Here is a 15,665-nt window from a genome sequence, read left to right as displayed (position 1 = left end):
TGGGCGGATCACGAGGTCAGGAGATCGAGACCATCCTGGCTAACACGGTGAAACCCCGTCTCTACTAAAAAATACAAAAAACTAGCCGGGCGAAGCGGCGGGCGCCTGTGGTCCCAGCTACTCGGGAGGCTGAGGCAGGAGAATGGCGTGAACCCGGGAGGCGGAGCTTGCAGTGAGCTGAGATCCGGCCACAGCACTCCAGCCTGGGCGACAGAGCCAGACTCAGTCTCAAAAAAAAAAAAAAAAAAGAGAAAAGAAAAAGAAAACAAGAAAAGCCCAGTATCAAGATATGTATTTGATTTTGAGTTTTTAATTTATTTTTTGAGTTTTTTATTTATTTTTAATTGACAAATAAACATTGTATATATTTATGGCATACAACATTTTAAAATATGTATACATTATGGAGTGGCTAAATCAAGCTCATTAACATATTCATTACCTCACATACCATTTTTTTCTATGGCAAGAACTTTGAAAATTTACTCTCAGCAATTTTCAAGAATAGAATACATTGTTACTAACTATACTCACCATGTTGCACAAGAGCTCTCTTGAACTTATTCCTTCTGTCTAAGTGAAATTATTTATTCTTTAACCAACATTCCTCCAACCTCCCTGCTCCCCAGCTTCTGGTAATCACAATCCTACTCTCTGTTTTTATGTGTTCAACGTTTTGTGATTCCATATATGAGCACTGTTTGTCTTTCTGTGCCTGGCTTATTTTGCTTTGCATAATGTCCTCCAGGTTCAACCATGTTGTTGCAAATAACAGGATTTTATTATTTTTATGGCTAGATACTATTCCATTGTGTATATGTATCACATTTTCTTCATTCATTCATCCATTGATGGACACTTAGGTTGATTCCGTATCTTGGCTATTGTGACTGGTGCTACAGTAAACATGAGAGTGCAGATATCTCTTCAACATTTCATTGCCTTTGGATTTTCAGATTCATAACATAAGGAAACTATAAAAGACACATCCACTTGTCAGTCTCAAGGTCTGTTCTGTGCACTGTCACTTTCCAGCCTCCACTCCAGTCGGAACATGCTAACAAAAAGGATGCTTTCCTGGTTTTTTTTAAAAATGACTTCTTCCTTGGCGGATACAGAGTTTACTGACTCCAGATCTAGGCAATATTTCTCAGACTTCTCACTGATACAGTTCTGAGAGCAGAGGAGAGACAGGGAATGCAGAGTTATATGCTGAAGCCATTGACTGCAAGTACAAGATTTTGTTGAAGCCTTTCCATTTACCTTTAAAAATCATATAAGTTGTATGTCCTATTTTGTCATATACTCATTTTTGGCTTATTGCCTAAACAATGAGTTAAATTACTTTCCAGTTAAATTCCATAACTTCCACCCACAATTTCTTAAAGAAAATCTACACCCTAGAAAAATGCCCAATTTACCCCCCCAAAAAATAGAGGCAAGAAAATAAGAAGTTACATGTAAGAGGGAGATATTGTAAGTCATACTCGAACATATTCAAGAACTGTATACCTGACCAGAGAATGCACCTTTTGCCATCTTGCTTTTCCACACCTCCACTGCCACATCTGAACGAGTAAATAGCATGTACTAAAACTATCTTGAACAAAGCGAGTAGTCTCTTAGCTGGAAGGCTTATTTTTAGAAATACCTGGCACAAGGTTGGATGAGATTTAGTACTAGGCCTTATCTAATCCTTGCCTCATATGGGCACCATTTCATTTCTCCAAAATCAGCACTGCAAAGACGGTGAAAAGCTTTCACTTTATGTGCCAACACAAATTGATTGGAGGTAATTGCCTGAAACACTGTATTGAGAATGATTCTCAGTCTGTGTCTGGCAGAGTCAATTATAAATGTCAGCCATGGGTGTAGGAGTGGTGACTGGTGGTCCAAGTGACACTTATCTGTCATCCCTGCTCTACTCAGCACTAATAAAAAATGAAAACAGTGTCTGGACCCTGGATGGTCCTGCTCATTGCTTGGGACCTGTCTAAACAAAGTTCTCTGGACCACAGAGTATTTGTAATAGAGGTCCTGACAGCTACAGTCATGATTTCAACGCTGCAAAGGGTCATTACCATCATTATAGGTTTAAATATTCATTAGTCTGTCTTCTAATTAATAGAGGTACAGTATCTCTCCCATTTCTACACCTTCAGATCTCAGCTCATGTCAGACACTGCCCCTCCACTCTTGTTTCCCAAAGCATTGTTCACTGGATGACAGCTCACATATGACTTTATATTTATCATTTTGTGTCTTAGTATAATTAGAAATGTCATCCAGAAGCTCCCTCTCTCAGAATCCAAAGTCTACTGGTCACTCTCTTCTTGAGAGAGCTCATAGATCTTTCATATGACATGTGTGGTTTTGGTTTTCTCTGAAACCAAACACTCTTGCCTTCTCCTGCTACCTGTTTATTGTGCACAATCATCAATGCTATTTAGTTCTTGCAGTTCCTGGTACAATTCTTACTTAGGGAATTTTTTGGGTTGCTCGCAATTTATAACATTTTTCTTTCACAAAGGGCAGAGAAAGACAAGATATCAATCCATTTACAAGAAGATATTTTTTGTCGAAAAAAGTACCACAAGAAACTCTCTAAGAATTTACATTAATATGTTTGGTGATCAGTGTAACTCTTGGTATAGGCAGGGAAGGTATTCTTTTAATTATCCTATTTTTCAGATGAGAAAACTGAGGAATAGAAATTACTTTCCAGCTGATTAAGTACCAAAGCCAAGACTCAATTCATGTCTCTTGACACCAATTCCAGAGATCTTTCCATGGACTTATGCCATTTTTCCCTTTGCTCAGCACACTAACTGATTCCAACTCGGTCTTTGTAACTGCTCTCCAGCACTTGCCAGCACAGCTCTCCATCTCAGCACTGAGCTCAGTGCTTTTTGCAAACAACTGATGCTTTGTAAATATTTGACCAACAAATGAACCAATGAATACATTCGTTTTACCCATTTCATTTGTAGAAGATCAGTTAAAATACACTTTTCACATCTACTTTCTTAGAATTATATATCCGTTTAAATTCAACCTCACAAACACTGTGTAAAAAGCAGGATACATATTGATAAAACTATCTAAAGGTAAGGAGACTCTATCATGATGTTAAAATAATTTATTAAAGCCAAAATGTGTTATAATGCAAAGACTACCATCCATGTCTCCTGACTTAACACTAATATCTTCTTTCTACAAAATAGAACACAGCTTAAATCAAGTAAGTAAGAGAGAGAGTGTGTGTGTGTGCACGTGTGTGTTCTAGTTCTTGACCTTCCCAGTAACTACCCATGTGATTCCTAGCAAGTTACTGGGCTTCCTTGGATCTTTCTTTCCTTATTTGTCAAATGAGCATGTTGGATTTGATGATATACATATAGAATGTATGGAAGGATGAAAGAGACTGAGACATCATGTAATCCCACTCCCTCAATTTATAGATAAGGAAAACTGATTTCTTCTGGCTCCAAAATACATTTTTAGAGGAACATACGGCTTCCTAACAGAACCAGCTCTTCTGAATACTAGGGCTACCCCACAGTCCCATCCCTGCCACTTGTCAAATGTGTAATCATGATCCACTCATACAGTTTCTCTAGACTTCAGTTTCCTGGTATGTAAAATTGAAAAAGTTGGACGAAGAGCCTTTCAGGTTTAAAACTTTGAGGTTAAGAAAGGCATCTTTGAAAACTGACATCTTTGCCACTACTGGGATATGACTCAGAACATAATGAAGCATAATATAGCTCTAGAAATAAATTGGTGTCAAGAACAATTAAAGAGCAACCATCCAGAGAATTCTGATTGATCATTTGGGTAATTTGTTCAGTGAGTACCTGGATTTGAAAATTGCTTGATTGGTGTCTTCTTTTAAAAATAACAATCATACATCATTTGTTGTTGGCTTAGAGATACAGAAAAAAAAGAACCAATTAAGAGAGCTTCAGAGTTCATTTCCAATAGATTTGGATGCTGCAAACCAAAAAAACCATTGCTAGGCCTTTCTTCTTTAATGAGTATCACAATACAACTAGCCTCAGTATTTTTCAATTGAGCACCAGAAGTTTCACAATCTATTTAATATATTGCATTCCAAGTATCTGTTTACTCAGTTGTTACAAATTGCCAATGGGACAGAAACTGTCTGTCACTTCCAGAGCAATTAGTGTGTGAAAACTTATCAAAAGAAATCTGTCAAGTTTGAGTAAGTATAAATATTGCATGAAAGTCCCTAAGGAAATCAAACTGAGTGGGATACACTTTTGCGAGTTGTAGCACATAAAAGTTTATTTTGTTTTATTTACTTGGCTTTATTTTTCAGATTGTTGATAGCGTTTCATGTAACCCAATGGATTACTGTTTTGCTCTGATAAAAATAGGTTTTGGTTCTTAAGGGAAATCTCAATTGTCTTTTGAGCGATAGAATAATACCAGATCTTGGTTTCAAATGTCAAGAGCGCTTACTTTTTCCTAGATGGTACACTGGGATGAGAGTTAAGCTAGAACGAGTAGGTTATAGTCTGCCTCACCCCTTTTTGGTGCTCCAACCTTACCCTTTCTAGACCTCAGAATTTTCTTATCTTTTAAATGAAGAAATAGGACAAGCAATTCGTTGCGTATGTTTTAGTTTTACTACACTTTTTGCCTGCTTTGATGTCTACATTCTCATTACATTATATTCCTCCTGCTCCTTCCTGATTGCCCTGAAGACATAAACAAGTGAAACTACAATATTCCAGGTGGTGATATTTGATTGAGAAAAGAACTAAGTTAATGTCTTAGTGAGAGATTTCCCCTGTTTTAGGAGCTTAGTGCTTAGCCCAACATGTTCTCACCAGTACACCAGCCAAGACTTTTCTGCTGACCTTTCCACTTCAGGACAGGACTCCACAGTCTTTACAAACGTCAGACGTTGAACCATGTTGATTAGGTTCCTTAGCATCTTCTGTTTGAGGTTCTTCTCGGCAACTATGGTTTCTTCTTTTTTTATTTCAGCATAAGAAATGGTTACACTGCTATATTGTCATTACAATTGGGGAAACATTACAACTTTAATTCAACATTTTGTTGTTGTTTGTTGTTCTATTTAATGTTAATGATTTTGCAGAAACTGAAGTAATACAGTTAATAATCCTTATATTCTACTTATTGTTTTTTGAATTGAACTAATTGGTACAGCGTTTCCCAAACTAGGTTTTTTGAGCTAGGGGGGTTAGGTGGTTGTGGTGGTGGTAATTCCATGAGCAAATAAGTTTGGATGCTTAAACACTCTCTAAGGAGTTTCAAGGACATTGGCATGTCAAAATCTCTTGCCAGTCCTGAAAGAAAAAAGTTAAAACTCCATTTTATTTTGTTTATCCAGTACTTCTCAAAGTAATTTGATCATGTAACCCTTTGAGTTTTAGGGATGTGGGGGTAGAAAACAAAGAATTAATCATCAAAGACCACTGTTTAGGAAATGCTGCACAAGGCACTTCTGGGTGTTTGCATCTCTCACTAAGTTACTTAAGTCACATAAACAGGGAAGCCAAAGGAATCAACTTATTTTTAATTAGATCAAACCGCATGTTAATTGAATAAAAAAGTTTTACTTCTATAATGATTAACCTGGTGAAGTGCAACACCAATAATAACATCTGTACAGCCCTTTACAGAGTTCAAAGTGCTTTCACATAATCAGATCCTCACCACGTACCTGCATCACATTTTAAATTGTCCTCATTTTATGGACCAAGAAACTGAAAATGAAGTTTAAATGGCTTCCCTTATGTAACACAGATTTGAACTTTAGTCTTACTTTGTTGTTGTTGTTGTTGTTCCTCTCCAATTAGAAAAATAATGAAGCAGATGCCATTTTCCCAATATCGACTTTCTAGTTGCTAAATGAGTCTCCTGCAGAATTCAGAGAGCCTTGCAGCCAGTAGCCGCTACTGAGAGTTCTGAAAAATATTGCAGGGAAAAAAAAAAAATCATTTCCTGGCCAGGTGCGGTGGCTCACACCTGTAATCCCAGCACTTTGGGAGGCCCAGGCAGGCGGATCACCTGAGGTCAGGAGTTCGAGACCAGCCTGGCCAACATGGTGGAACCCTATCTCTACTAAAAATACGAAAATTAGCCAGGTGTCGTGGTGGGCACCTGTAGTCCCAGCTTCTCAGGAGGCTGAGACAGGAGAATTGCTTGAACGCAGGAGGCAGAGGTTGCAGTGAGCCAAGATCATGCCACTGCACTCCAGCCTGGGCAACAAAGAGCAAAACCCCATCTCAAAAAAAAAAAAAAAAAAAAAAAGTAGTTTCCTGTATTTGCTTTCAACTCTTCTTGGAGAAATGTGGGTTGATTAATATTGTGCTGGTAAATTACATTCTAACTTCCATCATGTGACTTTGGAGGTGCTAATTTATACTTAAAACTCTCTTATAAATAATTAGGAGATAGGAAATCTTCTCATTTTGCATAGGAGAAAGTTGAGGTGCTGAGAGATGACTAGGTTTGCTTGAAACTCACCTATTGAGTACGTAAGGAGTGCATTGCTATGCTGTTTGTTAAAAGCCTACCATACAGGATAGTACTTCTTCACAATGTATTATAGGGGCTTTTCCTCCCCTAGATTTTTGTTTCTTGAGGAAGTAACCAGCTTTCTGGAAAGCACTTGCGTATTTACACTGAGTATCCTCTTGACATCAGCATGGGGTTACTTATAATTACATGCACATTCGTAAATAAAATGATTAGCCATTCTCATATAAACATAATTATATCTTTCTAAAATAATACATGTGGAAACGTTATAATCCAGTGATAAAGGGAAAACAATCTGCATGACCCTTCCTTTGTGTGTAAACAGTGGATTATTAAGGCAGAATATGCTTCCTGTTGCACATTCAGTTGTTGAGGTCAAGTACAATTGGGACACATTGAAGGATTACAGTACAAAAAATGACTTTTACAGTAATTAGCGTTCTCTCTACAAAGCTGAAGTGACCTTTCTGCTATTTTCCAAGGACACTTTATACATTTAGGCTTTAGCTTACGATCATATGAAAAAGTGACATATAAGAACTCAGCCAACTAGTTCTGAAACCAGAGGCCCCATTGCATTTAGTTGTTCCCTCACCCTCCCCTCAACAAAGTAATTTTTGAAGATAAAGTGGGACATGTTGGCTAATCAGTGCCAGTAGCTAGTATATCACTTCTCTAGCTTTGGACAAATCTGGAAATTACACTTTAAAGAGAGGAATCATGGAATGCCTGGAGCTGAAGGAGTTTGATTTCCTTGGAGCACGATAGTTCACTGCAGCAAATCATTTAAACTCACTGTCATTTAGCGGTCTTCTCTGAAATGGAAAGCATGGGATCATGTGGTCCTTCATAAAACATTTACCTAATTCTTATAAAAATTGGAACTTTCAAAGGAATGTTTTCAGATACAACTGCCTATTAAATTCATCCCACTGATATTATGGGATAAGTGTCTGTGAAAATGTTGCTCTTGTATCACTGTTTCATATCCACGCCCTCATGGATCTAATTTTTTTTAATACGATGTATATTTGTGGAATCAGTCAACTAGTCAGTCAGTGTGTACTTAATGAGTATTTGCCACAGTATTAAACTGCTCTCTTACTAAAATGATGGAAAAGTATTCAACCTCACAAGTGAGAAGAAAGAATTTGAGTTGATAGCAGGAGGCATTGGAAGAAGACTGCACTGAGACTCAGGAATTATTCTGTTTCTAACTAGAGCTAAGAATTTGAATAAGTTACTCTGTTCCTAGGTGCTAGTTTCTCAGTTAATGGAAATAAAACTATCAAATATATTGGAAAGCATAAAGTACTATGCAAGTATGGGGCATTATGATGTAATATAACGATTACTATCTATAAAACAAAATAAATGAACTAAATAGTTTCCAGGGTGGCTTCCAGCATTACTATATCAAGATTATAGACACCCTGGGTCTGTAATTTGAGCATTACTCAATACATGTTGCATAGTGCCTGACACATGATTAGCAAACTATAAATGCTTAGCCCTTGACTTAAAGAGGTTGGACATCACTTAATCAGCTATCAGTGGATCTTTTACTTCTCTGGAAATGAAACCTTATTGACTGATAGTAGAAAGGCTGGTAAAATGCCATAGGGAACTGTGATTACTTCCTATCTATATTTAGTAGGCTGAAAAAGAGTCATTGGGCAACAGTATATAAATTTTTAACCTGATCATTTCTTTCATGAAAACAGTAGAGTTCCAGGGCCAAAAGACATATTTGTAATGAAGATTTTTTTACTTTCAGAGTTGAGTTATGCCTGGATCTTCAATGAATATCCTTCCTATCAGGATAATCGCCGCTTTGTTTCTCAAGAGACTGGGAATCTGTATATTGCCAAAGTAGAAAAATCAGATGTTGGGAATTATACCTGTGTGGTTACCAATACTGTGACAAACCACAAGGTCCTGGGGCCACCTACACCACTAATATTGAGAAATGATGGTGAGTTTTCTAAGTAATTTTGTTACTTTTGTTTTTTGCAATCACAGGATGAATGTGAAGGTATGTTATGTTATTGGCTCACAAAGCTTTATTGTCTAAATTAAATGTAAGAAAAGTTTAATGCTGCCTATATTTGGTACCCATATTTTCTCCACTTGTGTAAGAGATAAACCCATGAATCCATTTTGGAAAACTAATTAGAAATCTAATTGCTAATCTCAACAGGAATAGAATGAGGATTTAAGTGAATATAAATAACAAAGGAAGGTGTTTCTTGTTTCTCTCCCACTTAAACTGTATACACAGTCAGAATGAAGTGAAAGATTGAACAATTAGCTCATTAATCAATTATATGTAATTTAGTATTCTGTGTCCAATTGTCCAAATAACCTCTGGATTTACAATACTGAACACATAGTTCCCACCACAGTGAAATGTAGACATAACAAGGCTTATTTGAGACAGAAGTTTTAATTCCCCACAGTATTAGAATATTTCAACAAAATATATGAAATTCATATATTCTTAATTACCTAAATGACTTAACAATGTGTAGTAAAAATCACCGTGTACTTTGTAAAGACAGCCGTGTATGCCAAACTCTAGGAGTACCATGCCCTTTCCCACCACGGGTTTTTATATATGCTGTTCCCTCTTCTTGAAATGCTCCTCCTTTCCTTAGTCCTCTCCTCTCAGCTTCTCCCTTGGATAACTGATACTGGTTCTTCCAGTTTCTTCAAAGATATCACTGTTTCCAGGAAACCATCTCTGCTTGCCCACGCTGCCACCCAACCATGCTGTGTCAGGTACCTTCTATATCGAGTCTACGACCATACCCTCCAAGATCTCATAATTCTGCATCACAATTGTCTGTGTGCTTCACTGTCTGTCTTACTAGCAATTTGTCTTTTTTAAAGCACATGTAGTACCTTAGTCACAGCCACCTCTGCTGCACCTGGTTTAGCGCCTGGTACATCGAAGATTCTCAATAAATATTTGTTGAATAAATTCAAACAAAGACATAATTAAGCCCTTCAACAAGGGCTGATATCATGATTTAAGCAGTCATAGTAGACATGTTCAGGTTTCTATTCATTTAAAATCCTTTTACTGTCCAGTACACATTCAGATCTTCCATTATGAACAGTAATGACTAGACATCACACGAGTGAGGATACTATCAGCCAAAAACATTAATAGCAAACATCTATTTGACATTTAATATGTGCCTAGTCACTGTGCACAGAACTGTGTGTGAATTATCTCATTTAAATCTCAAGCAATTATATGATAAACATTCTCTTTTCAGGTGGGGAAACAGGGGCTCAGCCACATTCATTAAAAATTAATGGCTCCAAGATTTCCACCCAGCACCCATGTCTTAACTGACTCCAGAGCCTGATATCTTAAACCCTCACAGTGCTTCCTTGCATTATACTATAACAACTCTTATTTGAATTTGTATAAGAAAAACTTGACAAATGTAGAACTCAGATTTCTGTTCCCCAAGTTTGTTACTCTTTTCCTCTGTTTTGTCACTGAACTTTGTGCCTAAGTGAGTCTCTGAACCTGAACCTTCCAGAACATAGTATTTACAGACTGAGCAGCTCTGAAGAGAGGGGCCGAGCATCCTTACTACATAGACTATATGTGGAATTTTCAAGCAAATAATTTAGATTTTAACCATTCATTTATTCATCCATTTAACATACATTTATTTAGAGCTTGCTGTGTGACAGCCACTATGCTGAGTGCTGGTGAACAGGAGGCACTTGCATTCTCCTGGGGGATGCAGACACAAAGAAACAAACAAACATAAACAAAACCAAAATCCTATTATTTTGGATAGCAGTAAACCAGTATGATAAAATGACAGCTCTGTGGTGTGGAGAGGGGGCACAGTGGGTGTCTACTTTAGACAGCCATGGAAAGCCTTTCTAAGGAAGGGACACATGAGCTGAGACCTGAAATAACAAGAAACCAGGCCTCTTAAGATCAGAGGGCAGAGCTTTCCAGGCTGAGTTAACATCATGCAAAGACCCTGAGGCCTGAAAAAAAGCACTCAGCATGTTCAGGGAACATGAAGAATGGTGCGTGGTTGGAGCATACTGAGCAGGGTGGAAGGTGGATAGAATTAAGGTTAAAAGAGAGTCAGGGACCAGAACATGGAGGCCATAGAGAAATTACCAGATTTTAGTTCCTGTGCAGTGAGAAGCCATTAGAGAATTGTATGCAAAAGAGTGATTTATGTTTTTAAGAAGATTGCTTAGCTGCTATGTGGAAAATGGACTTTCAGAAAACAAGAGCGAAAACTGGAAATCCAATCAGAATACTACTGCAATTAATTCAGTTGGGAAATGATGGCGGGTTAAACTAGGGAGTAACAGCAGAGAAGGAGAGAAATGGATTCAGGATATAGTTTGCTGGTAAAGCTGACAGAACCTGCTCATTCCTTAAATGTGGGAGATAGTGGAAGAGAAAATCAAGGATGACACATAGGTTTCTGACATAGCAGTTGAGTGTATGGGAATGCCCTTTACTGAAATGGTTTTACTACACAGGTTTGCAAGGGAAAAATCAAGAATACTATTTTAAGCATTATTTGTAAAACCAAATACATAACTTCTCCCTTGGCAATGGGAAGAATTATTTGTTTTGTGCTTTTTTGGCCATCTTTCTATCATAACATTCATCTGGTATATTCAAATATGTCGGCTTGCCTTCCCTACCTCGCTCACATTATGATCAAGGAAAGATCATCATTTTCATTTGACTTTATACTGCGCTTCAGCACAGTGCTTGCCACATGGCAAATGTTAAATTAATATGTTGGATTGAGCTACATTATATTAAATAAAACGGAAAATTCTTATCAGCTTACAGAGAAAAGTAGGTAAGGTACTAGCTCTGTCAAAAGCTATCAGTGCTATCTCTCCAGACTGACAGATGAAGAAACTTTCAAAAGATATGCTCCAGTGGCATTTTGTAAGAAATCGCTTAAAAATACAGCCCCTCTGGCTTCTACTCAAATGCACTTATGCCAGAATATCTGTTCAGTGGTATTATCTGTTTTGGTCTATCAAGTCACAGATGTAATTACATATTGACTTTGATATACTGTGACATAGCCAGGGACAGACGTCACACAGAACTGCCTCTTCAAAAAATAAGAAATAAACATTCAGGAGCAAGAGCACTCCAGAATCATCATGTACACTTAAAACTGGCAACAACTCTGCCTTTTCCCTGGCTTTTAGATTTGTCTTGATTTGTCTGGTATATCTTCATAGAGATGACAAATATTTTGTATTAAAATATTTTATCACAAAGTTAGCAGACTAAGGATCTCATTCTTCAGCCATTAATGCCCACTCATTCTTAATTTCCATGAGCATTGCATGGTGAAAATTCATGTCTTTTCCATTAACACTGGAGTACATAAAATGGACACTCAAACTGTGTTACTAAGCAGAAAATAGGTTATTTAATTAGCTGTTTTCTGAAGGTGAGAGAAAAAGGGAAATATAAATCAAGGAGAGACTGCAAAATAAAGAAGACATTCTTGTTAAAATCTATTCTGTGACAGTAAAATCAATGAAATTCTCTCTCTTCAAGATCTGGGATTTGGTGACTGTGTATTAGACTGATAAGTGCAAGGCGAGTATAGAATTTTTACAATCATTTTGATCATTGAAGCACACTCAAAATTTCACATCCTCTGCCTGCCTCAGAAAAGGAAAAAAAAAAAAAAAAAAAGAGTAAGGCAAAGGAGTTTGAAGCCTGAGCTGAACTAATGCTAGACTTGTCATTTCCCTTGCTAAGAGCACATGTAGCCAGGATAACTGTATTTCCCCAATATTCAGCTTGTTTCCTGGGCATTTCAGCTAAACAGTCTAGACTATGATTCCTTATTTGTAGCCCAAGAGGCCATGGTGAGTCATAAAAGGTGAATAGTGAACCTTGGCTCAGTTCCTGATACAAACGAGGTGTGATGAGTTCCATGTCTGTTCACTGACCATTTGCCACTCACCCCAGTCCTGCAAAACCCTGGGGCTCCCTGTTTGCTTTTCCCCGGCTCTTCACATGGCTCACTCCTTCCTACATCTCAAATGATGGCTCCAATGTGGGGCCAGGAGGTAAGGACACAAGCCATGAGGATCCTGGAGCCAAGTAGTCCAGGCAGAGTTCAGCCTCACCGTTTATTAGCCATGCGGCTTTGGATGTGTCAGTTTAACCTCATTGTACTTGGTTTCTCATCAGTGAGATAAGGGTAACAGCATCTACCTCAGATAGTTATTTTGTATGTTGTAATTGAAAGTGCTTTGAACAGTGACAGAAGTATACCATCAATAACTTTCTTACCTAGAATATGATCAACAAATTATATTTTTAAAAGACAGATTACAATAGTGTATAGACCTTATTATTATTCTTTTTTAAAAGAGTGTATAGTGACAGAGAAAGGTGGAATAATACTCTCCAAAGTGACAAATGATGTTAAACTCTAAAGTGTTTAACTTTTAGTGGTAAAGTTTGATTTTTTTTTTTCTTTTTGCTTGTCATTATTTTTCTCACTTTTCTAAAACATAGAGTTTTCAAATTTTTAGAACATTGTTTGATAAAGGGGTTATACCCCGATTATTGGACCTAATAGGCACTTAGAGATCACCCAGTTTTATATCTTTATTTTTTGAGAAACAAGGGAACTGAAGACCAGAGAATTCAGATAAGAAAAGTGGTGTCAGGACAGATTCCTGGTCCTTGGCCATCATACTATTTCACTGAGGTTCAGAAAAGGCTGTTTGGGCTCTAGATTGATACATTTGCTTCATTTCTTTTGCCTCATCATTTTTGAGAATTTTATAGTGAGAATTATTTCAAATGACTGTTATTTTGCAGTATTCACTTCTGGGACACATAAAAATATGAGTTGTTAGACATATGTGAGAAAAAATTTTATCAGAGTTTATATTTATTTATCCAGATATTTTAAAATCTGCTTTGAGAAGATAACTGATTCGGGAAGGTACACCTGTTGCTTAGAAATCATGAGAGGGAAAAATTATAATTGGGAAGAGTATATCATGGTTATTATTACTACAGGTACTAAAGTAGTCCATTGATCCTTTTTAGCCCAGCTCTTGGTTATAAATAGTGCTGAGCCTGCTATGTTATATGCTTCCTGCACAGATCTCAAAGAGTTATCCCTAAATTTCCACAAACAAAGGTAACAGACAGCTCATATAGCATAAGTACTAGAGAAATAGTAGTCTTCGATGATAATCATATTGGCTTTTTTATTTCTGTCTTTAGCCACTTATATGGCTCTCTCGAAAATAGCTTAACATGAAAAGAATTCGCAGAGATTAGGACAGTCTTGAGAAAATGAGATAATGTCTGTTACACTGTTTATGCACATTACATTACATACACAGGTACATAATTTAGCATGAAAAATCATTGTTTAGCCTTTGCCTTTTTTTTCTGTTTTTCTGGAGACTGGTTGGGGACTGGTTTGGTAGGTTTTAAAAAAAATTTTTTTTGCTTATTAGAACAAAGATAAATGTTTTTTGCTTATTAGAACAAAGATAAATGTGTCTGTCTGATAGGTCCATGCATTGCACAGTGATTGTTAAATATTTTTGAATATTAACCCTAATTGGAACTCCACATAGAAGAGATGCTACAAAACAAGGAACAATAAGATTATCGTATCCTAGAGTTTCAAACTCCCTCTTTCTCTGTACTCTCTCTCTCTCTTTCCCTTTCTCTCCTGCATTTCTATATTTACATAGATTGTTAAGCATATACATTTTGGATATAGGTATGCATATACAAACCAGATATATTGTCTTTGGAGGTTAAAATGTAAAGTTAACTTTTTTAAATGTTTATTATACTTCAATATAAAATTAAATGTTTAAAATGTTTATATATATTCTCAAATATAACTGAAATAACTGACCATGTTTTCCCAAGTCCTCACTCATTTTCCACAGCCTAATTTAGCCATGAAAACAGTGAATAACAGCAACTTTGAAGTATTTAATCTTCTCATCTTAAATCAAACTTCCACCCAGTAGGAAAAAGCCGAAATGATGACCTCAGCATCCTTCAGTTTCATGACTTTTAGTCATGTCCAGGACTAAAAGTCAAGAGGGAAAGTAAAGGGATTCTGGGGTATAGTCCCAGACGTACCCGCGGCTCTCATAAGACAAATCATACCATTTCTTTGGTCCTTAGTCTTCTCAGCTATAAAAAAAAAAGGTGATTTATAATAAGTTCTATCTAAAGTTTCTTCTTGTTGTCTTCAAGGATTCCAGTCACAACTTTCTAGCCTTCTTAACTCCAATCTCAACATTTGCCCAGATCAGATAATATCAGGTTTAACAGACAGATGCTGTTCATTGGATCAGATTTCTTACCAATGCTGACAACTGATCCCTGCAGAAAACTAGGTGCATTCAGTCTTTCAGGCCACAGCATGCCATTTTGTGAGCCTTCACCTCAGTGACCATTACACCTCCTAGTGGCTCAGAAGACAACATTCCCCACAAACTTAAAATTTTAAGACCAAAGAAGACTTTTAAAATAGAAATGAGAAAACTCAAAGATTCTGAAATATTATTATTGCAGCATCATGCATCCTCCATTATGATCCTGACAACTGGTAACTGTAAACTTTCCTAATATTGCTCCATGCTACATTAGATCCTCAACTGGGCATCAACAACCACTATTTTTCTTCATGAAAAGACAGCTTTATTTGCAGGCCACTTAATTAACCTAGTGGGTTTTTGAACCCAGTCATTTAGGAGATCTCTTCTAGATTGGAGATGTGATCTGCAACCCTTTATTGATGACCTGGCATTTAGACAGGCAACAGGTAGAGATATGCCTTCCACTTAGACATAATTTTATATTATTTAAGATCTAGAGTTTATACCAAAACACTGCTTTATTTTACTCTCACTTCTAATTGCAACCTTTGTATGGTTTTGTCACAGCAATCATGTCTTGTTTTTAATTCTCTAACAACATCGCAGTTGAGGATCTGTGGGCGTAAAACATATTTTATGAGGAGAACATCTAAATGACTAAAGAATGTGAGATATTTTGCTAAACTGCCATTGCTAATCTGATTTAATAACGT

At 36.9% G+C, this 15,665-nt stretch overlaps 1 protein-coding gene across 2 annotated transcripts in view; it reads left to right on the top strand.

Annotated features, from left to right (window-relative positions):
- The window catches only part of CNTN4 (contactin 4), a 998,936-nt gene that overhangs the window by 788,042 nt on the left and 195,229 nt on the right, over positions 1-15,665 (top strand). Inside the window, exons 1-2 of one of the 2 annotated variants that reach the window (XM_025375523.1) lie at positions 7,983-8,064; positions 8,315-8,512. Coding sequence is in view for 1 of the 2 variants with exons in the window: in XM_025375521.1 (XP_025231306.1) it covers positions 8,315-8,512 (198 nt within the window). In the remaining variant the exon portion in view is untranslated. Of the gene's footprint in view, positions 1-7,982; positions 8,065-8,314; positions 8,513-15,665 lie in introns of those variants that run through there. The other variant, XM_025375521.1, reaches the window with a different exon arrangement.

The sequence above is a fragment of the Theropithecus gelada genome, chromosome 2 (genome assembly GCF_003255815.1).
Source record: "Theropithecus gelada isolate Dixy chromosome 2, Tgel_1.0, whole genome shotgun sequence".
In the NCBI taxonomy this organism is placed as follows: domain Eukaryota; kingdom Metazoa; phylum Chordata; class Mammalia; order Primates; family Cercopithecidae; genus Theropithecus; species Theropithecus gelada.
Note: the sequence above shows the minus strand (reverse complement) of the source record. Positions and strands in the feature narration are given on the sequence as shown.